The sequence below is a fragment of the Eublepharis macularius genome, chromosome 15 (genome assembly GCF_028583425.1).
Source record: "Eublepharis macularius isolate TG4126 chromosome 15, MPM_Emac_v1.0, whole genome shotgun sequence".
Lineage (NCBI taxonomy): Eukaryota > Metazoa > Chordata > Lepidosauria > Squamata > Eublepharidae > Eublepharis > Eublepharis macularius.
This window is the reverse complement of record NC_072804.1, coordinates 22,912,240-22,938,162: the sequence shown is the minus strand read 5'-3', so window position 1 is coordinate 22,938,162 and position 25,923 is coordinate 22,912,240. Positions and strand designations below refer to the sequence as shown.

General features: G+C 43.6%; 1 protein-coding gene across 4 annotated transcripts in view; it reads right to left on the bottom strand.

Moving 5' to 3' along the window:
- Nucleotides 1-25,923, bottom strand: part of EVC (EvC ciliary complex subunit 1) — a 49,329-nt gene that overhangs the window by 20,995 nt on the left and 2,411 nt on the right. For all 4 annotated transcript variants that reach the window (XR_008598310.1, XM_054999983.1, XM_054999984.1 and 1 more), the window contains exons 3-12: nucleotides 22,042-22,125; nucleotides 19,756-19,988; nucleotides 17,883-17,967; nucleotides 14,192-14,290; nucleotides 9,349-9,486; nucleotides 7,652-7,810; nucleotides 5,124-5,340; nucleotides 3,481-3,629; nucleotides 1,667-1,765; nucleotides 436-648 (exon numbers count right to left, since the gene is read on the bottom strand). Coding sequence is in view for 3 of the 4 variants with exons in the window: in XM_054999983.1 (XP_054855958.1) it covers nucleotides 436-648; nucleotides 1,667-1,765; nucleotides 3,481-3,629; nucleotides 5,124-5,340; nucleotides 7,652-7,810; nucleotides 9,349-9,486; nucleotides 14,192-14,290; nucleotides 17,883-17,967; nucleotides 19,756-19,988; nucleotides 22,042-22,125 (1,476 nt within the window). In the remaining variant the exon portion in view is untranslated. The remainder of the gene's footprint in view (nucleotides 1-435; nucleotides 649-1,666; nucleotides 1,766-3,480; nucleotides 3,630-5,123; nucleotides 5,341-7,651; nucleotides 7,811-9,348; nucleotides 9,487-14,191; nucleotides 14,291-17,882; nucleotides 17,968-19,755; nucleotides 19,989-22,041; nucleotides 22,126-25,923) is intronic.

The window sequence follows — 25,923 nt, the reverse complement described above, 5'->3', positions numbered from 1 at the left end:
AGTTGTTTCTCAGCATTTTTCAAATTCAAACTGGACCCTCCTATATCTCTAGATTCTAAGAGTTAAAATACCTTGTCTTCTGACAGGTTTTTAAAGAACTATTATTTTAGTCATATTCCTTCATCAAAGCTTCTGATACAAATTAACATATAAATTTATTTTTAAATAAAGTTACTTTAATGATCTGGCTCAGGACCATAGCATGGGGATAAGAGGGGTTTCCCACCCACCCCAGCATTGTTCCAAGCAAACAACCCGAGAAAGGAGTTATTTGCCCACCTGGAGCTACACACGAGTATTCCTACCTGACTTGTCAGAAAATGTCTCATATAGTTGGGTCCCAAGTTTGCTAGGAACAGAGACAGGGACTTTTCCTCTCAGGGGAGGGGAGAGTAGCAAGCATTTAAAAAAAATAAGGATGGTCTCACATCGTACCTTCTGTTCTTCTTGTATTTCTTCTTGGAAGGAAGTCCAAAGCTTTTGCCTGTGGCTCTCTGCTTTCTCTAACTGCAGGGCCAAATCTTCCTGCTGTTCGTCTTTCAGAAGTTCACATTCTGATAGTGGCAGACTAGTTAAAACGGGAAGAGTCTGAAGAAACAGCTGACTAACCGAGTCCTCCAAACTACGAGAGTATCGTGAATACAGTTCCTGAAACAGAAACAAATTATGATATCAGAGGTTGGCATTCCTTCTGGTAACCTTTCAGCGTTTACATTTTCTTTCATCTTTACTAGCAGGTTGCTTCCCGCTTTGTAACTGTTACAACAGCTCAAAGGGAACATATTGCCTGGCTGTTGAGTCAGACGACAGATGTGAATTTCCTGCTGGAAATGCCGTTCTCAAACATGACTGATTTGGATCAGGACGCCAGCAAGGGGCAGGAAGGTGTTTATGCTTCTCTGTCTGCACCGAGTCCCCAATTTGAAACAACCCTGGGAGGTGTGCTTTTTGCTATGCTGGGGACTGTTAAGCCGTATGTGCAGCTGTCAGTGAGGAAGACAGCTCCCCCAGGGGCTGTTAGGTGTCAGGAAAACCAGGGGAGACAGAAGGCCTGTCACGGTCCTGCCTTTACATGTGGCCACATACGCTTGAGAACTGAATTCGCAGGGGGGAAATGGCGGCTGATGGTTGACTAAAGGTCCTTGGGGAGGTCAAGCATCAAATGTAGTTTGCTGTAGTGGTTAAGAGCACGGGACTCTAATCTGAAGAGCCGGGTTTGATTCCCCACTCCTCTACTTGAAGCCAGCTGGGTGACCTTGGGCCGGTCACAGCTCTCTCAGAGCTCTCTCAGCCCCACCCACCTCACAGGGTGTTTTGTTGTGGGGATAATAATGACGTACTTTGCAAACCGCTCTGAGTGGGCATTTAAGTTGTCCTGAAGGGCGGTATATAAATCAAACGTTGTTGTTGTTATTATTATTATTATTATTATAGTCTGGCCCTCTGGCTATACACACCTGGATGAAATGCCTTCTATCTTCACAATAAATGCTCAGTACTAACTAATTTCTTCCCCTTACTAAAGAAGTCTCTGCATGTATCCTTCCACAACAGAAACACCTGAGAAGGCTGAAGTTGGGCAGTCTAAGAACCCCCGACAGAGAGCTCCAGTGATGTCTCAGGGCCACTGTACATTACATCAGAGACAGAGAGAAAAAAATGGCACCTTATAGAGATCTGCCACAGCTTCAATGGTTTCACAGTCACTCTCTTCTTCCAGCTTGCATCGTGCTTTTATCTGCCGTTCTGACATTTCACAATAAGCCTAAAATTGAGAGAAGAAAACTCTGTGAAGTCTCCTCTTTAGAATAGTGGCAACCAGTTAGAAGGTCTGTCCATCCCTCCCTCCCTCCTTCCGTCCTGCGAGTCCCATCTCCATGCTTATCTGAGCATACTCCTAACTGGCTTCAGAAGACAGAACAGTGATGTATTTTTACATTTTGCTGAGAGCTTCACCAGAATCCCAGCCAACCCCACCTTGTTATTTGTTTGAATCCTTCCTCCAATCTAAGGAGTTGTTGTCCAACTTAAATGGCTTGTCCTTTGGAGGAACAGCCTGTTTAAGTTGGAGGAAGGCTCCTTAGGCCTGAAGAAGGCTACCTAGAGGATCAGAAGAGACTGATTCCAGTTCTGCAGACACAGATCGCTGATGGCCAAATTTCACCATTACACTTTTTGTAAGAAGGGCACAGCCTGCCTGGCGGATGCATCTGCTATTGATTTGGACAGGATCTTCTGCAACACCAGCCATTTTAGCTGGCATCTATTAACATGCTCAGCAGAAAGGTCAAAAAACAGAGCAGGCAATAACATGTTCTGCACCCAAGATGGCAAAAAAAAAAAGTGCTGGTAAAAGGAACTTTCTTATCCTAGCAGGCTAGAGGGCTGAACTGATACGCTGCTCTACCAGAATTCTTTGGAGGCCAGGATTCTATGAACAGGGAGGGACTTGAGTAGGCCAGATTTCCCCATCTCCATTCCCCCTCTGACTCTTAACCATTTTCAGCATCCCATGCTTCCTGGAAGATAGTCAGGTGGGATTCGTAAACTGTTTAACTCATTACAGAACAGATATTAATCCACAGACCAATAGACTGAAATATGGGTGATGTTTCTGATGTACTGGAAACAATACATATTTAGATAATATACATCCTTGTTCTCTCCCCCCGCCCCCAATGCTGGAGTTTTTATTATATGAGATGTTGGTGAATTCCCTTTGTGCTTTGAATGTATTCCTTTCCTTCCTCTACGTTATTAATAGTCCGCTTTTCTCACTCAGACTCACGGCAGACTACACAGTAAATACTGAACTGTTTTATTTAGATAAAAATTAGTAAAATTTTGAAAAAGTTCACCAGTGATTATTACAAGGAACTCTCCAGCCAAACGAGTTTCCTTAAGGGCTACAGCTCTGAACTTCCTGTCTTTGGAAAGCTGTTTAGAAGCTTAAGTATCAGCCAGTAGCTATCCAAAGGCAGAAAATGAAGACTTGCAACCTTATAGGATACCTTAGGAGGTTGGCTTCCTCCAACCTCAATTATTTCAGGGCAGTAATTCAAAACGTTCCAAGACACTTTGACACAGTCTCCACTTCTTGCGAAATTGAACAGTGGAGGGGTGGTATGTGCCACAGTGACCAGGGCCATCATAGACTCTACGGAGAGGCTTCTGCACACCCAAGAGGCTCCCCAGGTATGCAGAAAAATCTGATTTGGTAAATTAACCAAAAAATAAACAAAATGGCCTAAAGATGCCTGGGCCTGCGTTGGGATGCATGGAATGTTGAGAGCAGCTGAGAGGCACTGAAAGGGAAACAAAACAGAGGACGCTGGTTTAATTGGCCTGGAAGAGCTCTAGTAGGATCCTGGAGGAGGGAACGTGGCTCAGAGGAGAGGCATTTTCCAATGATTTTAACACCCTGGCAATCCCTTGTGGGCCTCCAGCTTCTCTAGAGTCTGCTGTTTTTGTGGCCAGTACCTTCAGAAATGCATCAGGGCTTCCAAGCTGCTGGCTTTGGTTGAGGAGATCTCCTTGCTCATCATCCTGAACTTTGCTTAGGCGTTCTGATTTCTCTGTGTAACTTGTAAGGCATTTCTGAATTAGATTTTTTCCTAGTTGAATACATTCTGAAATGCAGAATTTTGAAGATTTGTTATTACAGCCTCAGGGGGGTGGAGGGAGAACAAGGCACTGGAATATTGTTATATTAATATACTGTTCTGACAATATGTGTAACAGGTTCTCTGAACTTCCAGCTTTCATTTTTAAAAAATACAGAACAGAACAAGGTAGTGAGTGACTTCTACAGGGTAGCAGGGAAACAGCTGGGGACCGGAGCTTGTGAAAGAGGGGTTAAACATTCCTACAGACCCCATTACCGGTCACTTAGCAGGTCAACTGTTTGACACCAGAAAGGATCCTGCCTCCACTGCACTGAAACAGACTACAGACCCCATGAAAAACACTTAATTCAATATACGGTTCCAAATTTTTATCTTAAAGTGCAAAGTGCATAATAAAGTTAATCAGTGATTGTAATCAGTAAACTTTTACTCTGTTACTTGTATGCCACTGGCACTCCCTTAGTAATCCATTATCTCATTTCTCATAAATACACTTCAATTGGTACAGACTTCATAAACATCATACAATAAATAGTCAATAAATATTCAATAAATAGTAAAACCAGTATACATGTACGTGTAAAGATTTGCGATTAGCAGCTGACGTGAACCACTGTGCTTGCAGACACGAAGAATCAATGATTGGAGAATACAGCAGACTGATGAACTGAACCAGAAAACTGTTGCCTTGAAAAAGAATATACGAAACAGGATTCAAACTAGCAGCCTGTTGGGACATTCTGGGAAGAAGCTGCACTCCATTCCATTCCCAAGAGGCTGATGACATCAGCAAGGTTTGGGTGAATATTTTGGATTACCATGGAATAAATGAACACACAGAATTAGTGCGGCAAGGATACACTTCATATTTACCTATGATGTACTGAGTTACTTGCCCACCTTGCAGGAACGGTGTATATTTACCATCGTCTTTTCACACCACAGGAATGAATTGACTGAGGTTGCATTTAACATATTTATGCTTGAGGACCTAAAGGACAATCTTTACACATACATATATACTGGTTTGACTATTGCATATTTATTGAATATTTATTGTATGATGTTTATGAAGTCTGTACCAATTGAAGTGTATTGATGAAAAATGAGATACTGGATTACTTAGGGAGTGTCGGTGGCATAAAAGTAATAGAGTGAAAGTTTACTGATTACAATCACTAGTTAATTTTATTATGCACCTTTAAGATAAAAACTGGAACCACATATTGAAGTACTGAGCGTCTTTCACGGGGACTATAGTCTCTTTCTTGGTGGTTCGGACCCATGTAAGCCCAACAATCGGTTGTGCTATTGCACTGAAAGCTAAATGCAATAGTAAAAAAAAAGCACTTGAGTGAAAGGGGGATGAAAACTGAGAAAACACAGAAGTGCCGTGGCTTGAGTGGAATGCGGTCTGTATTCTCAGCAGTCAATGAGTAACCAAACCGTGCGAGCAACACAACAGGAGGCTGGAATCGAAATCCTCAATGAACTCACTTTCTTCATAGAGTTCTACTTCCCCTCCAAAAGCCTTCTGGATTCCTGTTAAAAGCTCCTCCTTTTGCCTCACAGTGAGGCTGTCACTTTGAATTAACCGATCCAGCGTGTGAGATATTGCACGGAGCCTGCATTTACTCTCTTCCTGTATCTGTGTTTTCAGCAGACCCACAATTTTCACCAGCTGCTCCCAGTTAAACGTTCTTTCTTGGATGGCCTGAAAATAAAATGAGCCACATTAACATCTAAGAGGGCCATGCAGGCCATATACATGAAGGATTGCGCCATGCAACAGATTTTACTGTAGCCTTTGTGAGACAGATGCTTGGCTCTAGCACCAGGCACAACCTGCCCAATGGAAGCCATCTTAATAACAACAACAACAACAACAACAACAACAACATTCAATTTATATACCACCCTTCAGGACAACTTAATGCCCACTCAGAGCGGTTTACAAAGTATGTTATCATTATCCCCACAACAAAAAATACAAATGGGACTTGAGCAAGCAGAGAGTCAGTTTGCTGTCGTGGTTAAAAGCGGCAGAACCAGGTTTGGTTCCCCACTCCTCCGCTTGAAGCTAACTGGGTGACTTTGGGTCAGTCACAGTTCTCTCAGAGCTCTCTCGGCCCCACCCACCTCACAGGGTGATTGCCGTGAGGATAATAATAACACACTTGGTAAACCGCTCTGAGTGTGGCATTAAGTTGTCCTAAAGGGCGGCATATAAATAGAATATTATTATTACTACGTTATATTTTGTGCTTTGAACCTGTGTAAATTAAGACTCAGTAAAATTACCCTGCGCTCTCACATCAGATTAGTCTAATTCTCACACCGTAAAAAAGGGAATTGTGGGAAGAAAATTCCAGGACCTGGTCCTGGAATACGTGGTGCTCTTGCAAAGTACATTAACAGCGCTTGAAAACAGGGACAGCCAGCTCTGAATACAACTGAACGCCTCATTGCTTTCCCTCTTCCTTAGACTGACTGTCCTCATCCCTGCTTCTCCAATTCTACACAGCTGGCTTGCATAACAGAAATGTTCAACAGGGCATTTTAAAAAAGAGATTAGAACTGTAGTATAACGGAACAGGCCAGGAGGGCACCTTTCTAATGGAACGGACTTGTAGTCTATTGAAATGATTGTTTTTGACTACTTTTGCCGCATTGCCCTATACAGCTTACCTTGCCAGTTTGCATTGGTCTCTAATTCTGTTATCCTAATCCAATTGTACTGTTAATTGATGGTTTTACACTATCTGATTGCACTATTTATATCCTGAAATCCTTCAAGAGAGATGGACTATAAATAAAGTAAACAAATAAACCAGGGTAGCGTGTATATCTGTTCACTGCTGCCATGAACCTTCAGGAATGAAGAGCACAGCTGTGAGTAGGAACAAACACATCACATACATTGTACATTCCAGCATTAATCTCACTAGATGGAGCTAAATTGCAACATCTGACAGACCTGCTTTTGTTTTAGAAATGCAGAAATTCCAGACCCGTAACCACTTAACACGAGCCATCCCGTATCAGTCTATGGACCGGGCTGCAAATCTTATGGAAAAGGATGGATTCTATTTTATTATTTTATATTATTGTCCCAATAAGAATAATCAAACTATTCTTGGCAGACTTCAAAACTCCACTGGGGCACACGTGTCCTTTAAGGCAGGGGTGCACCACCCAAACTGTTAAAATGGGTCGGAATCAACCTTGCAAGCGTTCCCAGTTCATATTTTTGTGCACAGAAAACAACGCAGCTGATTTTGATAACACAGAAGAGGACATAGTATGAAGCACAAAATATAACAATACACTATTAACATATTAAGATTCAGTTTGGTGTAATGGCTACAGTGCCAGATATGGAATGGAGAGATTTGAACTCATGCTTCATGGGGAGGCAGTGGATTGTACCACTGTTATCAACATGGCACATACTACCATGTTGTTACTTTATTTTTTTTTTTTACTCATCTAATACCATTTTTCTTTATTATATCCACACTCTGTATCATGGCTCATATATTAGGCTCATTTGGATTTCGGTTATCTTCGTGTTCGTGCATGCTCATTGGATGTTGATTGTATCATCTGACACTGTGCTTATTAGATGTATCTTGTTATCAAATTACACTGCATAATCCACTTTGTGTCTCAATGAGAAAGGCGGACAGTAGATAAATAGACAGACAGACGGACGGATGTGTAGCTCTGTCCTAACCCTCCGGAGAGTCTTCTCCTGCAACCCCACAGGAGGAAGGTCACAGCGATCAAACTGTTCAGCCTCGAGCTCAGAACACTCCTTCTCTTCTTACTGCCCTAACAGTGAAGTCCTGAGCAGAGTTACTCCAAACCCTGCTTAGGATCTCACTATAATGCCAGCATACTCTTCTGAGGCCTGTTCACGGCTGGAGCCAAGTCCCCATTTGACATATAGGTATGGCCAGACGCAAGTGATGGCATCCTTCCATTCCAAATGATTTTTTGTACGTGCGCTTCATAAACTTTACCACGGTCTGTGAATCCTGCAATTCTCTGAAGTACTCCTCCACAGCTATTGTTGCCTCAGTCAAGCACATCAGGATTTTCCTTGCTTTGGCACTTGAGCACTTGGACTGATCCAGGAAAAAGAGCAGGACATGGTCTGTCTGTTGCCAGAAAGCTTCCATCTAGGAGTTAGGAATTAAAAGCTTTAGTATTTTACCACCACAAAAGTTTGATTGTAACAGAAAAAGAGACAGTGTGCTAAAGAGGGCCGGGCTTGAGAATCTAGGTCATTAAGAGGGTAGCAAATGTCACATCCTAGAGGCATGCCAAGATGTGTCCTGTCTCACACAAGAGGAGGACAAAGTCAGGATACCTGAAACCTCTGCAACAGAACATATCCTCGTCCTTCACTCCATCTGTTTCAGCCTGAAAGGCATAGATCCCAGCTGCTCAAGAAAAGGCCTACATCTGACAGAGAAAAGAAGGGAAGAAGCCCACTCACTGAGGGTGGGGAAGATCAGGATAATTATTCAGCACCAACGTGATCTTCTGTTCTGTTGTCAAAGGACAGGGTGGGGTGGGGAAGAGAGACACTGGCTTTGAATACTCGGGGCTTTCTGGCCTGCCATATAGCTCCTCAGGTTGCCTCACATTTTTGCAAAAGGCCAAAACAAAACAATCATCAGCCCTCAACTAGAGCTGCCTTTGAATTCAGCTCTAAGGGGAACCAGCAGGCAAACCCTAGGGTCCTGCCCAAAGCAGAAAGCAGACCCAAATACAGGCTAGCTGGTACATTTTTCTGTTACATTTTTATCCCACCCTTCTTCCAAGATGCTGTACATGGTTCTTCCTTTCCATCCCCATAACAACCCTGTTAGGTGGGTTAGATGAAAGAGATCTTTTATCCAACCCAAGTTCACTCAGTGTGCTAAGAGGGGACTTGAACCCATGTTTCTCCAATTCTCAGCTGGCATTCTAACCACGATATCACATTGGCTCTTGGAGATCTTCCCTGAAGTTGCAGAACGTATTAAGGGCTGGCATAAAATAGACTGGCATCAAATGATGAAATTGTGGTGTCCGGCCAGCACATTCTAGGCATGCCCATCACAGAATCCAACATTGGAGGAAGTTTATAGAAACTCAGTTTTCAGGTTGCCAAATCCAGACACATCGACTTTCATCTGAACTGGCTGTTCTGCCTCCTTCAGGTGTCAATCCTGCACTAGGCAGAAGGAAGTGTTGCTAGAATCACAGTGTCAGAAAGGAGCAAATAGCACTAAAGAGAGGTTGAACTATGTTCAGAGCTTCTGAAAATTGGCTTTTGCAATACCAAACTATCCCAAAGCACGGTGCAGACTGCAATCAATGGCTGTCTTCAGGTATCTGAGTGAAAAAGCAACTTTTATTAAACGGAATTAAGGTTTTAGGCATTCAAGATTATCAAAATCACTGAGACAATGTAATAAATGGTACGAGGCCAAAATATTGCTTATGCCAGAAGCAGCTTCCAAACTCTCCAAGAACCAGGTCTGGAAAAAAAAATCCAAATTGAGGCGGCAATACTTTGTTCTATTAAAAGCAATCCCAACAGAGATTAAAGGAAAATCCTACTGATAACTGTAATAACATCCATGTGGTGTTAGGATATTTCTGAAGCCTGATAAAAAGCTAGAGAACTTCGACGAAGCTATTTCTTTAAAAGGAAGTGGGTGATTACATTATCTATGACATGATCCGCGTATCCCTTTTCATTCCTTTCCAAGTCATCCAATGTTTGATATGCTGTTTCTTGGGCTCCAGAGCCCTCCATATCCAAGAGTCTGGAACTGACCTGGTTTTGCAGCTGTTCAAGCGCCTGAGAAAGGAACACAAGAAAAGCTTTTTAAAACGAGAATAAAGCTGATCAGGAGCTGGCTAACTTGGTGGAAGAAGCAAGTTCTACTAGTAGTTCTTCTGCCCTAAACAGGGGTTGACAAACTCCCCATAAAGGAGAAAAACTCTGAAGAAACCAGTCAAGGGCAGTGCCAACTGATCCTGCCGAGTTGTGGGAGCAAGAGTGAGATGCATTGCACCAGAATTCAGCTTGCCTTCCAATACAGAATAGCCGTCTGTCAGGCTATGGATGACAGGACACAGCAGACAGATCTCTGGACCACTGCAGCAAGACACAAGTTCTTGGTCAAAATGGCTTTTATTCAGAAATCAGATCATTTCCATATACAGGTCCATAGGACCACTTAGAAGCAAGGTAGACATCTAAACAGCAAGAGCAGAAGTTGACAGGAATGACATCATGTGCGAGAAACTTCTCTTTTAACATTCTAGTTTACTCCTTTCTCCCCCCTCCCAAACATAAACAATATTTTGACGCTCTCTTGGTGTGAGAACGTTTCACGTATTTGTGATATTATGTTGAGTTACTAGGAAGCAAGACACAGCACTGTCTGGGAATGAGAACAAGGTCATAAACACTGGAAGCTGTTACAGTCCAACAGATAAACACCTGTGAAAGCCTGAGAAAGAAATAGTTATGACACTAGCAAAGTGATATTGAGCTATAGCAAGATACATGGTGTTCAGCAGAACTGAATCAAAATTGGCATGGATGGGCTCAGACATGACACCATCATGTGGAAATGGCTGAGAGAGGCAGTATGTGTTTGGGGTCTCCATACCAAACAGCTCAAGGAGGCACAACAAGGGCAAAAATGCCTTTTCACAATTAGGAGTCCTACAGACATTCTGATCACTCACAAGAAGGGCCCTGAAGCCCTTCGCTACCCAGAACAAACTGGTGCATTTAGTTGTAGCTTCCTAATGAAGTTTTCACACTTGTCTCCATAGATACCCTGAAGGCTTGGCATAAGGGTCAGTTCTTGTAAAAATGACCTACAAGGGGAATGCTCTGAATAAAGATGGGTTAGGAACTATGGAAGAGACCAACTGAAACACCTGATGGCACTACAACGCCCAGGTGGTTTACCTCCAAGTTGAAAAATTACAGATCAGCTGCCAGACTGAAATTTTAAATCAAAGATACATGTGATTATCAGGCAGAAAGCTGGCACCAAATATGTTAATCTCTCTTCAGCAGACAACCTTTTGCAACAAAAGAGGAGCAGCTGGGCCTTGGTATGCAAATAAGCAGCGACAATGAGTCTGAAGTATTGTTGAAGGCTTTCACAGCCAGGGAACGTTAGTTGTTGTAGATTTTCCAGGCTGTATAGCCGTGGTCTTGGCATTGTAGTTCCTGACGTTTCACCAGCAGCTGTGACTGGCATCTTCAGAGGTGTAGCACCGAAAGACAGAGATCTCTCAGTGTCAATGGGTGGAGATGTTAGCAGGTAATTTATATCTACTCAGGAAGGCGGGGCATGGTTTCCAGTCCTGAAAAACACCAGACTAACAAAATACTCTACATCTTACAATAGCTCTGCAGATAAAATTAGCATATCAACCACCAACCCATATGCAAAAGAACCTCCTCAGGATACAGTGAAGCTTCCCCCCATTAGCATTCCACACCCTGGGAAACTCTTACAGGATGACTCAGCCCAAACCCACCTTCCTGATATAAATTACCTGCTAACATTTTCTCCACACATTGACACTGAGAGAATTTTGTCTTTCAGTGCTGCACCTCTGAAGATGCCAGTCACAGCTGTTGGTGAAACGTCAGGAACTACAATGCTAAGACCGCGGCCATACAGCCTGGAAAATCTACAACAACTAATGAGTATGAAGGGCGGGTCGGACAAAAGCAAACATCAAGTTGAGTGAATGGGGCATTCCCTTGCCCATCCCGCTGCTGTCAGAATTGTGACAGCCAACTAGATGTCTACTGCAGCAAAGTAAATGTCTGTACAGAAGAGAAACCAGAAACCAGAAAGGCCTTTACAGAATGACAAATCCTGCTCTCTTTCTGGAGAGTCCCCTCAGATTTTCCTGAAGCAGGTTTTTAAATGAAATGCATCTTAGGCCTCACTCTACTTCACGGACCAATTCACTGCAGGATATTTGGACGCACAGTCCATGTTTGCTATCTTTTTTGGCTTGGGATGAAGGTCTATTCCATGGCCAGCCCTCAGTGGGTCCTAGCAGGTGGGTGAGCAAGAGAAGGCAGGGAGTGGTGGGAAGGAGCAACTTCTGCTGTCTCCACTCTCTGAAGGAAGGAAATGGCATGAGGTGGGGGTGGGGAAGCAAGAGGAACTGAGGTGCCTTGTTGTCAGTACTGCTCATCCACATCGGCAGATGGACAACCCAGAGGGGGCTGAGGCCAGAAAGTGGCTCCGGGCAGCACTTCTGAAGTGCTGGGCCTTTCATATCTGCCCAAAGATGCTGACCCCCTAAGACCAGCCTTGCCTGGCATCAATGTCAGCTGGAGGCATAAATCACCAAGTCATTCTCCTCCCTGGAAACATCTCAGAATCTATTTAGGAAGACAGAGATGGCGCTAAAAATAGTTTCAGGAGGGGAATCTTCTTCTAATGCAATGTATTTAAAAAGTGTAAGAACAGAATTTCTGTAAAAAGTACTTCATCTTTAAAAGCTGGCACAGTGCCATCAATGTATCTGAGTGCCAAACTACAAGTGACAAATGACACTTGAACGGCAAGTGTATTCCTCCCTGTTCACTTGCCCTCCACTCGATCCACTTGCCATTCAAGTGTCATTCGTCACTTGTAGCTTGGCCCTCATTCTCAACATGGCCGAATCTGTCTAGTCCAGTGACTAGAGCCATGAAGAGATGAAGACAGATCTTCCTACAAACCTGAAGAAAAATCCAGGTTTGCAGAAAAATCTGAAAGGTAAAAAAAAAAAAAGGGGGGGGGGTTAAAAGTCCCCCAACTAACAGAAACAGCGCCTATAGCTTTAGGAAAGGAGTGCTCTCTCAGTGGCTATTGATAACGGTGTTGCAGTTGTATTGCCAGACTTCAAACCTCGGTTTCTGTCAGCAAAAGCAGAGGGAGAGGGAAGGGCTCTTTCTGGGGCTGTTTGGGTCTTTGAAGAAGGACTGACTTGGACAGCAACCACCAGGCAACTTGATGCCATCAGTCTTGGATGATGCTTGCGGGACTGACCGTTTGCTACAATTCAATGGCACCCAGCCCAAGAAAGCCAGTGTGGTATAGTGGTTAGAGTTTCAGACCAGGATCTGGGAGACCCAGACTGGAATTCCCACTCCACATGGAAACTCAGTGCATCACATTCTCTCACCTTAACCTACCTTACAGGGTTGTTGTGAGGATAAAAATAGAGGGGAGGTGAATGATGTGATCTGCTTTGGAGCCCCACAGGGTAGAAAGACAAGGTATAAATGAAATAAATAAATAATAAATATACATGAAAATGAGGGGCAGATGAAAGGTGTGTAGGTTGGTGTGAGGAAAGGAGAGAAGGAAGAAGGTGAAGATATGGTAGGCTGCCAGGAGGAAGAGGATATAGTCTGTGGGAGATATAAGGGAAAATGTGGTTCCCCTTTGCACAACTAGGCCTGGTGGCCAGCACTGCACAATGTGAACATAGTTTCTGAGATAGAGGCTGCCAGGGGCAGTGAAGGAGAGAAAGCTGAAGAAAGGGGGGCAGATAAAGGTCGTTCAGCTGGTGGGAAGGAAAAAAGAAAGCGGGAAAAGGGGAGAGGCTATGAGAAGGGAACGAGGAAATCGGGGGGGGGGGGGTGAGGTCCCCTGCTTGTAGTATAGTATTTGCATTTTCTTCTAATCTCAGAAAAGTAACACAACCGAAACATTTCTCAGATCCTCAGTGTTGGTCCCAACATATCCACCTTCCATAATAAATTGATCTTTATTCCACTTTTTCTCCAAGGACTCATACCATCATATATAAACATAGGTCAGTCTCCTCTAATCCACAACAACCCTGAGAAGTAGGTTATGATGAGAGGGAGAGATCAATCCAATGTCACACAACAAATTTTTTAAAATCTGAGTAGTGATTCGAACCTGGGTCTCTCCAGTTGTAATTGGGCTCTCAAATCATAACACAAAAGCCAGCATGCTACAAAGGCCAGCGTGCCTCAAAGGTGCTGCAAATGTTAGAATTCAGCTGTAAAAGGATTTAAAATCTATTTATCTTGTACATTAACTTTAAATGTCTAAAATTCTGTTTTTAGTAAAGCTAACATGAAAAGTGGATTCTGATAATAATGTCATGGGCAAAAGCCAGGTAAGTTTTCTTATTAGCAGTTTCTGGTATTGTATTTCCTATTCTGCTGTTCTTACAAAAAACGCAGAAGATAAAAAGACGGTAATTAGAGTTCGTTCATTCAGCTGAATTAATGGTAGACTTTTAGAACATCTTGTTTCTTTTACTCTTCTCAGGGCCTTTCCCCCTAGTAAGCGAGCTGCATAAATTTCAGCTGTCTGACTGGGACAGGTAGAACATTGATCACAAAACTGTGTCACGGGAGAATAAAAAGTAACTATTTAGAAAAAGTTGCAGTGGCAAATTCTTTGCTCAAACAGTTGACATAAAATGACATATTTTGGTGAGATCAATGGAACAGATGAGTTTGCTGATTAAATGGAGTATATACTTACTGTTTCTTGCGTACGAAGGATGCTTTGATACAAATCTTCAGGGATCTTCTTTTTAAGATAAAAATTAGCTACGTACAACCTGAAAATGTAGAGAATTGCCTAAGAGACAAAATAGATAAAATTGGAGGTGAATGACAAGACAAACCATCTTATCTGCAACTGTCACTGTTGCTGCTTAAATGCAATCATGAGGAGGCAAATCTGGAGTCCACTGTTAAGAGTATTTTTAAAAAATAGGCTTTCTGACTCTCACCAAGTAGTCTGACCACCGCATGGTTACTCATTTCATTAGCCTGGCTCAAGGAATTCCAGCATGTGAGGATATATGCATCAAACTGATGATACTGACCCAGGGCTAAACTACACGAGATGCCTGTCACGTGTCATGTTCTCATGTAGTTTACCTGGGTAGTGTAGTCAGCAGGAGGATAGGAGGGAAAGAGTCAGCAAGAGGAGCCCGAAGCTGTCAGGCGGCTAGCAGTGGCAGAAGGAACTGCCACCGCCACTGCTAGACTCAACCATCCCTTCTCACAGAGGGGAAGGTGTGAGAAGGGATGGTTGAGTCTAGCGGTAGTGGTGGCAACGAGAGCCTCAGCAGCTCCTTCTGCCACTGCTAGCTGCCTGCTAGCTTTGTGTTCCCTTTGCTGACCTTTTCCCTCCCATCCTGCTGCCAACTACACTACCCAGGTAAACTTGCAAGAAAACGAAACGTGTTCGGCGTCTCGTATAGCTTGGCTCTCAGAACACTGGTCCACTGACTTAATTGTGAGGAGGTTAGGTGGTATGTTTCCAAGTTCAGTGTCCAGAGATGCTTTCCTACCTGCACTTGAACAACCCATGAATTGTGTCCCTCTTTGCCAGAGGAGATCATAGTCAGCCTACCCAGCTATCAGCCTACCCAGCTACAGAAAATGGGTATCTTTAAGAATCTATTCTAAAATTTGCTCTGAAGTAATTTTTAATTAGCTTCTCACATAGTGCCATCATTTAGACCAGGGGTCCCCCTTATGGTACCCACGGGCACCCTGGTGCCCGCTGACTCCTTTCGGGCACCTGCCAAGCGTTTTTAAAAAGTTGACAGGACCAGATAGAGCTTTTGCCCAACAGGGTTTCTGACTGATCATTGAAGATCTGTGCAGAATTTTTAAAAAATTGCTTTGGGAACAGCTGCCAGCATAGCATGAAGATCTTCACTGTCTGACAGAGGGTAAGCTGTTTGTACGCAAGAAAGTTGTTAAAACATTATGTTCACTTAAAATAGCCAACATCTTCTGCCTGAAATGTTGAAGAGTTATGTATACATAATCTTGCTCCCTGACATTTTGTAGTCAGCTCCGCCTCCCATGGTGGCCATTTTGTGGTTGCGCCCACCACCTTGAGTCAGAAATATGAAAGTGCCCGCATGATTTAAGGCTGTAAAATGACACAAGGGAGCCACGCCTCGCAAAGGAGAGGAAATCCTATTCCCCCTGCCATCCGATTGATGCCATTTCTTCCTCACAGTTCTGCTTCCCATCCCCTTACCTTCACCTTCTCCTCATTTATTTATTTAAAACATCTCTATGGCACCTTCCCACTGGAGCAGGCCCCCAAACTGGCAAACATTAAAGCAGCTTTTAAAATAATATATAAAATATTTAAAGAATTCAATAAAGTCATATAGACATACAAGCACACATAACACACAACCAGAGAGGAAGGCCAATAAAACAATACAAAGTCTTCACCCACTGGTGAAGAGAAAGAGGGAGAGGGCGTGTGTGTGTGTGTGTGTGTGTGTGTGTGTGCTGGATGTAACAAGAGGCTGGAATTTTGCGAGAGAGAGGGAGAGAGAGGGAGGGAGAGAATCCCCCCCCCACACTGCTCTTCTTCTTGATGGAGAATCGCATCACGGATTCTCTTTCTCTCTTGCAAAACGCTGTCCTGGATTTCCTGCCTCCTGTTACATCCATCCCACCACACCTCGTCCCTGAGCTCCCAGAGGAAAATCTGAGCAGAGGCTTTTTGCAAGAGACAGAGAATCTCACCCCCCCACACACTCACCAATGTCTTCTGAGAAACTGATTCTTGTTCCATCTCACTGTCTTCCTGCTCCCCCCACTCCCCATGTACCTAATTTTCTGCTCCTCCCCAATTTAGTTACGATCAGATCATTTTTTTCTTCCCACTTCAGGCCCCATAAAAATATGCCTTTCATCATCTTTCTTTGTACTATGATGAGAAGCCCTGCTTCTGTGTTCCCTACCTCATCTGCAATATAGGCTGCCTGGGGTTTCTTCATCTTAAAAAGAGTTCCCTAAAATTTTGCCTTCAGAAAGCACATGCGACCCCCAAATAAACAGCAGAATTTCAGGGGAGGGAATTGTCAGACATGTGCAGAGGCTCATCACCAAACAGAAAAGTGGCCCATCTTCTAGCCTCCAGGGATGCGAGATAACCTCCTCCTCACCCCCGTCCCCGCCAGCCCATGCAATCTCCCTTTCCTGCTAGGAGGAGCGCTGGAGGAAGCACAGCATAAACCTTATTTTTAGCTGCACCAGGGCCCACAGGGCTGTTCTCTCTTCCAGAGCGCACACACTGGGGCAGCACAGTTAGTGAGTGAGCGCCAAGATGCTCCAAAACCTGGATCTTTTACCTGAGCACTAAGAACTTCCTCATTTCTGCAGGAAAGCCAACTAGGAAATGGAGCTAGAATTAAACCCCATGAACTGCCTCTTCTTATAATTTTGTAATCCTTGATCTTTGGATGTCTTGTGCTATTTGATTGCACGGTTTAGATGCTGTAACCTGCCTCAGGTCTCTGTGAGAAAGGCAGACTATAGATAAAGTCAATAAATAAATCCACACTCCACAGAAATGATATCATAATGTACAGAATATATATATATATAGTGCTTGTGGGAGGGTCCCATAAATCTACTGGGACACATGACAGGTGGGGTAAGGGCACTAAATTACACTGGTTTTGAACAAGATAATTCAATGTTTGCTTCCATGGTACTAAACACCTTCTTGCAATGCAGCTCCATTTCGTCTACACAAATGCTTACAAACTCTTTTTCTTGGGTCAACAGCCTTTATTTATCCACCTTGGAGTTAGGAAAAGGGTTCCTCTGTTTCACCTAGCAACCATTCATCATGGCAGCTCTTTGTTTACATTTCTTCTTGGGAGGCGGCAGGGATGCTAAGAGAGAGGGGTGAGCATGAGGGTCCTCAGACAGCTCTGGCTACAAAAAGACTCCTTTCTCAGGAGCAAGCATTCCTGTCAGGGCCAATTCTGAAGAGGCAAAAGGAGCAATATGTGTTATGATTTACCTCAGCTCACAACAATACCCAGATGGGGCACTGACTAGCCCAAGTCTGTTCAGTGAGCGTCAGAACTGGACAGGGATTTGAACCAGGACTGCCTCACTGGACCACAACAGCATGACTGTGAATGTCTCCCACTGTCACCTCAACCTGGACACAGCCCTGCCACCAGGCCGAGAAAGGTAGTTGCTGTGAGCTGTATATTTGGGCAGCGCTGAGGGTAATGGAATGGGCAGCAGGCAGAATTGACTCCTGGAGCACAGCTGATCTTCTGACAAAACCCGTTTAAAGGACAGGGGGGCCATTTCCACTGTCTGTCTCAGGCATCAAAGTAAGTCCAGCCAAGCATGAATGAAATGATCCCAATTTAACAAGCACCTACCAGATGTTTTTGTTTCCTTAATTCCATGTCCAGCAGTTGGAGATGCTTCAAAAAGAGGCTGTACGAGCACATCTTCACATCGAAGCTAGAAACCCCGTAAAGACATTTCATTAATATCTGTGAAACGTTACATATGCACTGAATGTTGTTTTAAAGTAATCACTCCACGGTATCAAATAATATTGCTGTTTAAGGGCCTACTGCTGAAAGGCCTTGAAAATCTTGATCGACCCCATCGGGCACCTGGCTTTCAGGTAACAGTCAAACAGGGCACTCACACAACGAAGCAGTCTTAAAGCTGTCCCGCTATGACTTGGATCGCTCACAGCTCTACTGTTAGGAAGATTAATGATCATCACTTGCCATTACGGCTAATCCCCCAACCTTTAAAGCCCAGTTCAGTCTTACAAGTGAAACCAGCAGAAAAAACTGCAGGGCTGAGGTGGCCTTTCCTTTCTCCCCTTCTATTCCGTTTTAGCATTATGTGTGGTCATCTCCCTTAATCTGGTCGTGACGAACACTGCAGAATGTGGCCAAACTCCCCTGACGATGTGCTGAAGAGGCCACACTGACGGAGGGGAGGGGAGTGGACTTGAAGGAGACATTTTGTTGGAAATAGCAATGTCTGGTGTACAAAGATGAAGAGAAGACTCTACCCTACTGGAGGCAGCAAGGATTAGTCAGGTAGGAATGTGAGGACCTCTCTTTTCTGTTAAGTGTCACTTCCTTGTTTCTAAATGGGCTTACTGGGGCAATATCCTCCTCTCTCCACACGGAAGTCTCTCTCTCCTAGCTAGCTAGATACTGTCTCTATCTCTCCTCTTTACTATCAACAATGTAGTTCCTAAATAAACTATTTTCTCACCCTTTTAAAACCGTACTGTGTAGCTACCGTTGTATTTTTGGCACTTAGCCAACAGGGGGTGGATTTGAAGGAGAGATTTGGGTGAGAGTGATCCTGCAGTCCATTCCCAGTACATAAGCCTTGATTCCAACTGTAAGCTGAACCAGGACTTAGAACTTGTCTTGCTAAGATTGAGATTGTTATCAAGAAAAACCCACCATCCCAGGGCTGAATTAACGCATGGCTGGGCCCCTAGGCTTTCAGGTATTTTGGACCCCCTCTGGCACTTCAATCTTTTACTCCACTACAGCTGACAGCCTGAGCCTGGTACGGTAGGTACTAGACTGCAGTACATAGCCCTCTATCCATTTTGAGGGTCTCCTATTCACAATTTTTAATATATATTTATTGCGCGAGTAGAACTCTTCAGGAAAGCACATTTTGGGGATGTAATTGGTCAACACTGTAATATTTTGAAGTGAATATTTGTTTTATTTATTAAAATATATAATTCATGGATAATTGTTTTAATGTAAGAGACAATTCAATAAGGAAGCACTTAATTATCTTATTAACAGGGGTTCTATAAGAGAATCAGTTAATTGTAACTTATGTGGGGGTGTGCCTCAGCAATAAAAATTGATGGGGCCCTCATCCCTGCAGGGCTCCTAGGCTTCGGCCTAGTCAGCCTTAGGAATAATACGGCCCTGCACCATCCAGCAGCAGCACCACCTTTCTGTTAGGACAGAACTTCAGCCAATACAACTGAGAGCGGGACCACAAGTGACGCCTGACACAGGTTGGACACTAGTCAGCTTCCCTCAGGTTTTGATGGGAAATGTAGGCATCCTGGTCTTGCAGCTTGACTCTCCGACTGCTGCCCAATGGACTTTTCAACTGTCACTTGTCCAACATTCCGCCAAGCTGCCTACATTTCCCGCCAAAACTTGAGGGAAGGTGACAATTGTCCAACCTGTGTCAGGCGTCACTTGTGGTCCTGCTCTGACAATCCAGATCTGCCTCACTTACGTGTCGCAGGTCAACAGTTCAGGGAAACGAGCCACTTTGAGGAAGGTTTGATCCTGGTATCTGTCGTCACTTGCTGCAGAGTGCATCGTGGTGGATGAAGCACAATCCTCTTTGGCTGCCTGACTGAGGGAACCCAGGCTGCTTGAGGTGGACCCTTCCAGGATCTGATGAGGCAGAACGGCCTGCTTTGGACTGTCATGCAGCGAGGGATTGGATGAGCCGTCTGCCAAGGGCTGCGATCAAAGTGAACAGACTGACGGACCAATGAATGCTTCACAAAAACGTTACCTTTTAAATCCTTCCTCCTCACCTTTGTATGACACAGCACCTGGTGTGTTTTTTCTCTTCTGGGAAACGGGCTTCATCATTCAAAGACGACATCTGTTTTGGGATTGACAGCCAGCTTCCCCAAAGCACTGGCTATTTTACATGGACTGGATTGGGCAGAATCTGCTGAAGGGAGTGGGACTGATTGGTACATTGTCCTGCACTGGAGGCTGGGTGGAAGGGATCTACATAGAGCCAGTTTGGTGTAGTGGTTAAGAGCGCAGGACTCTAATCTGGAGAGCCGGGTTTGATTCCCCACTCCTCCACTTGAAGCCAGCTGGGTGACCTTGGGTCAGTCACAGCTCTCTCAGAGCTCTCTCAGCCCCACCCACCTCACAGGGTGTTTTATTGTGGGGATAATAACAACATACTTTGTAAACTGCTCTGAGTGGGTGTTAAGTCATCCTGAAGGGCAGCATATAAATTGAATGTTATGATTATTATGAATTATTTACAAATTGTGTTGGAAACTTTGGGATGCTGTCATGAAGTGGTCTGGATGGATGGACAGGCTTCCTTTAATGGCTGACTGCCCACCACAACCTTTCTCCCCTTCTAATATACAGCCACAGCGGATGTTAAGTTGTAGGATGTACTCTGAGTTTATGACAGGCTGTGATGGGGCCCCGAAGAAACCTGGCCAGTCTCACAGGAAGTGACTCTGCACTCTAGACCATGCCCCCAAATCTTTTTCAATTTACAGGGGCTCTGGGGAAGACGCTCAAGGGATGCTCAGTGTACAGGCCAATGTGAAAAGAGTCCTCGTAAGGTAGGCAGTCTGAAAACCACTGTTCTAGATGACCTTTGGACCCTCCTAAATCTTATTCTATGCTCAACTTAAATCCTACTTTGACTGAGAGAAACACTTCTACTGGTTACTGAGCCTCTGTTAAACTGACCTGCCTGGAGACAAGCTAGTTGCTCCCTCCTCGCCTTTTTCGTGGCGTGAAATGAGCTGTGCGGGTGGCAGGAAAAATCGAATCATGGTTTGCTGATGGGGATGTCAGAACAAACTATGGTGAGAGCTAAAAGGGGAAAGGTGCGGCGTTGTGGTTAGAGAACTTGGCTACGATTAGGAAGGCCCAGCTTCAAATCCCCACTCTGCCATGGGAGCTTGCTGGCCAGTCATATACTCTCAGCCTAACCTACCTCACAGGGTTGTTGTGAGGATAAAATGGAGGAGAGGAGAAGGATTTAAGCTGCTTGGGGTCCCCACAGGGAAGAATTGAAGGTTATAAGTGAAATAAATTAAAGGAGGGAGGGAAGGAGGGATGAGGGGAGGCTGGGCAGGGGGAAGGTCTTTCTTCCATGGTTTAAAAGCTAATAAATAGAACTCTTGGAACTCACCAAAAATGCAGGGAGAGGAAGGAAGAAGGGGAAACAGCTTTGAATTCATTTATTTTCCCCTACTGCTGGTGCTGGGGAGGGGCTTTTCTCTGGAGTCACACAAGGAGATCTGCTGCCTTTTGCATCTAATGTGGCTCCAGGAGGAAGGAGGGAATTGGTGGCTCCTTGTTTCAGCTGAGCAATGGTATCCCCCCCTCCTCCTGCAGACCAGGGCTACTGCCTCTGCTGTTGGAGATACTCCTCTGAGGCACAATGGCAGCACATATGCACAACCCCGGCCAGGGCCAAGTTTGGGAGGTGAATGGATGTTGCAACTCCCTGCAATTTTTTCTACAAGGTGGTGAGTTTTTACCAGCAGCAATGCAGTTTATCCTACTTTGACCCTGGGATATCCATACACTGGCATGTCCCTTTACAAATGCAGGGAGTGATTTTTCGTTGAAGGAGACTGCAACTTCGTTGGTTAATATTTACACTAAACAGATACATGCGACCACGCCTCAGCCGCAACTGATAATCAAAATGAAATTTCATACATGTTAATTCCACTCTCCACAGCCCACTTTTATGTCAAAAAGTTGGCCTTTTCATAAAACAGTTTAAAAGGCTTACCCTAAATTTTTGGTTGATTGGATAGATGACCTTAGCTTTTAGTGCAAATTCTGTAATATTGCTGTCGAAAGGCAGCTGGTCTTCCTGCAAGGAAACGGAACACAGAAAAAAGTCTAATAAATTTGGATTTGACAAAGACCCAAGTCCTCGGAGAACCTCAGCAAATATTACTTGTACCTGGCATTAGCACAAGCACTGAAAATCAAAGTGAGACACAAAAAGCAGTGGAAGACAAAATGGGAAACACAACAGTAATTCCCACTCGCCTTCTGTCATAGCCAGTCTGAAAATGTCAACCGCCAGACACAACTGGAGAACTCAAACCTGAGTTCTCCAGTGAGCGGCTTAAGCTTTAAGGGCATCAAATACAAGTTCCTGCTCTGTTGATCACACAAAGACTAAAGGCCTGTCCAATCCACACTGCCTGCCAGTCACAGGGACCCAAGGCCTGAATTCACAAGCTACCAGGCTTTGCGCTAGGACAGATATGACTCCCAGATTCTGAGGTCCAGCCAAAAGAATCTTTGATACCCTCGAACTAAACCCGGTTTGCTAACCTTTTAGATCTGCCTATACTCTTACAGGAAGTATCAACACAAGCACAACGAAAATGAATGGGATTTCATAATAGCACATCTAAATTCTGGGTGGATTTTCATATGTCTTTGTCTGAAACAATTTATTTCTTCCTTCTGCTAGGCATTAACATGGACAGTGTCCCCGGAGAGTATACAGATCACAGATACCTGCAGCCTTCTTATTATCTCAAAGAAGAAAATGTTAGCTTCCTTTTGATCAAGAGAAGGCTCTCCTGTCATAATGAGAATTTTCAAGAGCTGTGCCAAACTTGGAGAATCCTCTTCCCAGGCCTTGCACAGGAATATATAAGGAACTGCCTGCCTGCCTGAAGCATATACTAGTCAATACCTTTTCCAGCAAGCGCAAAACATTGCAGGCTGACGGGGCTGAACACTGACTGTCAAGCTATTTCACCACGGTTACGGAATTCCAGCTGTGGCACACCACTGGTTGCTACACTGATCTGCCTCAGTTTCTTTCTTGCTTCTGCAGAATAATATTTGTTTTTAGCTCTCTTTTTTCACTAAGACTCAAGGAGGATTACACAGTGTAATAAATGTTTTCGTCACGTGGTACTTTGAAAATTGTCTAGCAAGAGAACAAACTGCCACTTAATGTATTTCTTTTTTAATGACCAGAACAATTTATTTTGGATAACCACCATATATTCTGGCTTTATTGCTTCTAACAGCTGTGTAATCACCCCTCCTCCAGGTTTTCATCTTGGAAATCAGATTATGGTATTGCCACTGTCACTACAGAACTCTTTACAGAAAAGCAGAGAGACAATCTTGAATAAACACAGCAGTTTGCAAGATTGTTAAGGAATTCTTGTTTCCTTCATGGCTCCTCCCAGCAAACTATTTTGAAACCATATAAGAGGGGCCTGAAAGTCTCTCCTGAGATTACAAATTCAAACCCCACAATACAAAAGTATTTTTTAAAAATTAGCAATATTGCAAGGAACTAAGGGATTTTGTGGAGGCAGAGATGTCTCTGGCAATGGCTGGCTGAGCTAAGCTGTGCTGATATCCTGGAATATTCTCAAATATTCTACTGATAGAATGAAGCATAGAGAGGTCGAAGGGAAGAGTGCCATCCGCCATGGGAAGGAATACAAGGAATATGCAGGTTACAGAACAGAACTTTCCACAGGGAAGCTGCTTGTGGGACGGCAATTTACAGTGAAAATAGTGGGAACAGGAAGTGCTAAGCGAAGTGCCTCCCTATTTCCCCAGTCAGGTTTGTTGCATGGATAGATCCACTTTGAACCTGCTCTAAGAGTGGATCCTGAGCTATTTTATACTGCCTGAAAGTTGCAAACAACAGACTGCTCTGTGCTGTTGTGGTGTAGAGGTCAGGGTGTTGGACTGGGAATGCTTAGGAAAGACTGCAGGCAGCTCCTTGAATTCTACCCCATTATACTGTGATATTGTTGCAGTCACAAAACCATACTGTTAAAGGCAACAAAAGCATTGAGAACAACTGGAACACCTCTGAATATTTTCATATTTTAGGGGGATGGAGGGGAGGCATAGAATATCACAATGCACTATATGATGGACAAAAATGTTCCTGAGTCCTGATTACTTCAAAGTTGTGCAATACTTCCAAAATTCTCATTCGAACTTCTCTCTGAATGCTGAAGTTCTGAATTAACTTGTCTTATTTTCAAAGTTGAACTGATGCATGAGGAACCTTCCGCTGTTGCATATTTTTGTTTGTTTCTGAGCTGTGCGCGTGCATGCTCTGTCACACATTTCAGCTAATTCATATCTTCCCCCTCTTCTACATTAGAGATGCACCAATGTGCAAAAGACCACTTAAACACAGCAAAAAAAAAAGCAACCTCGAACCATATATATATATATATATGTTTCATCAAGACTGTTTGGGGTTTTTATTGATGCATACTTTGGGGGTTTTATTGATATGCACTTCTCTGCTTTAGTGTCAGATTGTATTAAAGTTCTAATTATGTGGTGGCTGGCCCAAGAGCTTCAGTGCAGCTCAGCAAAGTCCACACCTGTGCGTCAATAAATTAACACACAAAAATTCTGATTAAGTTGTTCAGATGATCACAGCAAAATGGTTTTTCTGGCAGTGTTTTATGTGCCTGAAGGGGATGCAAATGAATTGAAAGGATTGAGGGCTGCATTAATAAAGATACCGAACCAAGGATATTTGCTCACCCCTACATTTATGGAAATTTAACTAGGTTAGGTTTCTATGGTTTAGCATTACTAATATTCATTATTTTATTTTATTTGTAGTCCAATCTCCCTGCAAGCAGGCTCAGAGTGAATAAACATCATAATAAAATACATACAATATAAATACTTGGTCGCTATCAATACATTACTTAAAACATCCTGATGCAGTTACTTCATTGGCTTCCCATCGATTACTGGGCTCAATTCAAGGTCATGACTATCACATTCACAGTCCTTCATGGCCTTGGCCCCTCATATCGGTGTGACCGCCTCTCCCCCATGTGCCACCATAGCAAAGTCATTAATCTGAATACGCCTTCTGCTGATATCACCTTGTAGTTGGGCAAAACCAACAGCTGCCGGCACATGAGCTTTCTCTGTGATACCTCCACCTTATGGGATGGCCTGCCTGAGGAGTTCAGGAAAGCTCCCCCTCTCCTGGCTTTCCGCAAACTATGCAAAACTGAATTATGCAGGAGGACTTTCTACCCAGATTATAGGGCTGAGTCATAGGAAGTAGCTCAGAGAGATGCACTGGTATGGACGGTTGGGGACGATACCCTACATTGTTGGATACTGTCTGCTAATGCAGACATGAACCTACTATGGAGTTTTCATGTTGCTAAACATGCGTTGTAAATTAGTTATGCTTCGCTTCAGAAAGATTTGAGCTCTGTGCTTAGCTTCAGCTTGTTTTCAGATTTTCTGCTACCACGCTGTATTGTTTATCTCTTTCACTAAAAGAATTAACTATTGTTCATCATTATACTTTGCTTAGTTAATGTTCTAGCTGTTGATTATATTGTATTTTCAATACATATTGATGTCAGTGGCGGGTTGTTATATTCGGAATAAAACAATAAAGTATTTTATAAAAATAAAAATAAATAAATAAAAATTAAAAAAATAAAATAAAAATAAAATAAAAATAAATATATATATTGTACTTTCACTTGCACTGTGTAATCTGTCTTGGATCTCAGTGAGAGAAGTGGACTTTTTATTATTGTTATTGTTATTATTATTAGTAGTAGTAGTATTCAGCTAGGATTGTACCTGCAACAGGGTATAACATTTCAAGCCCACAAAC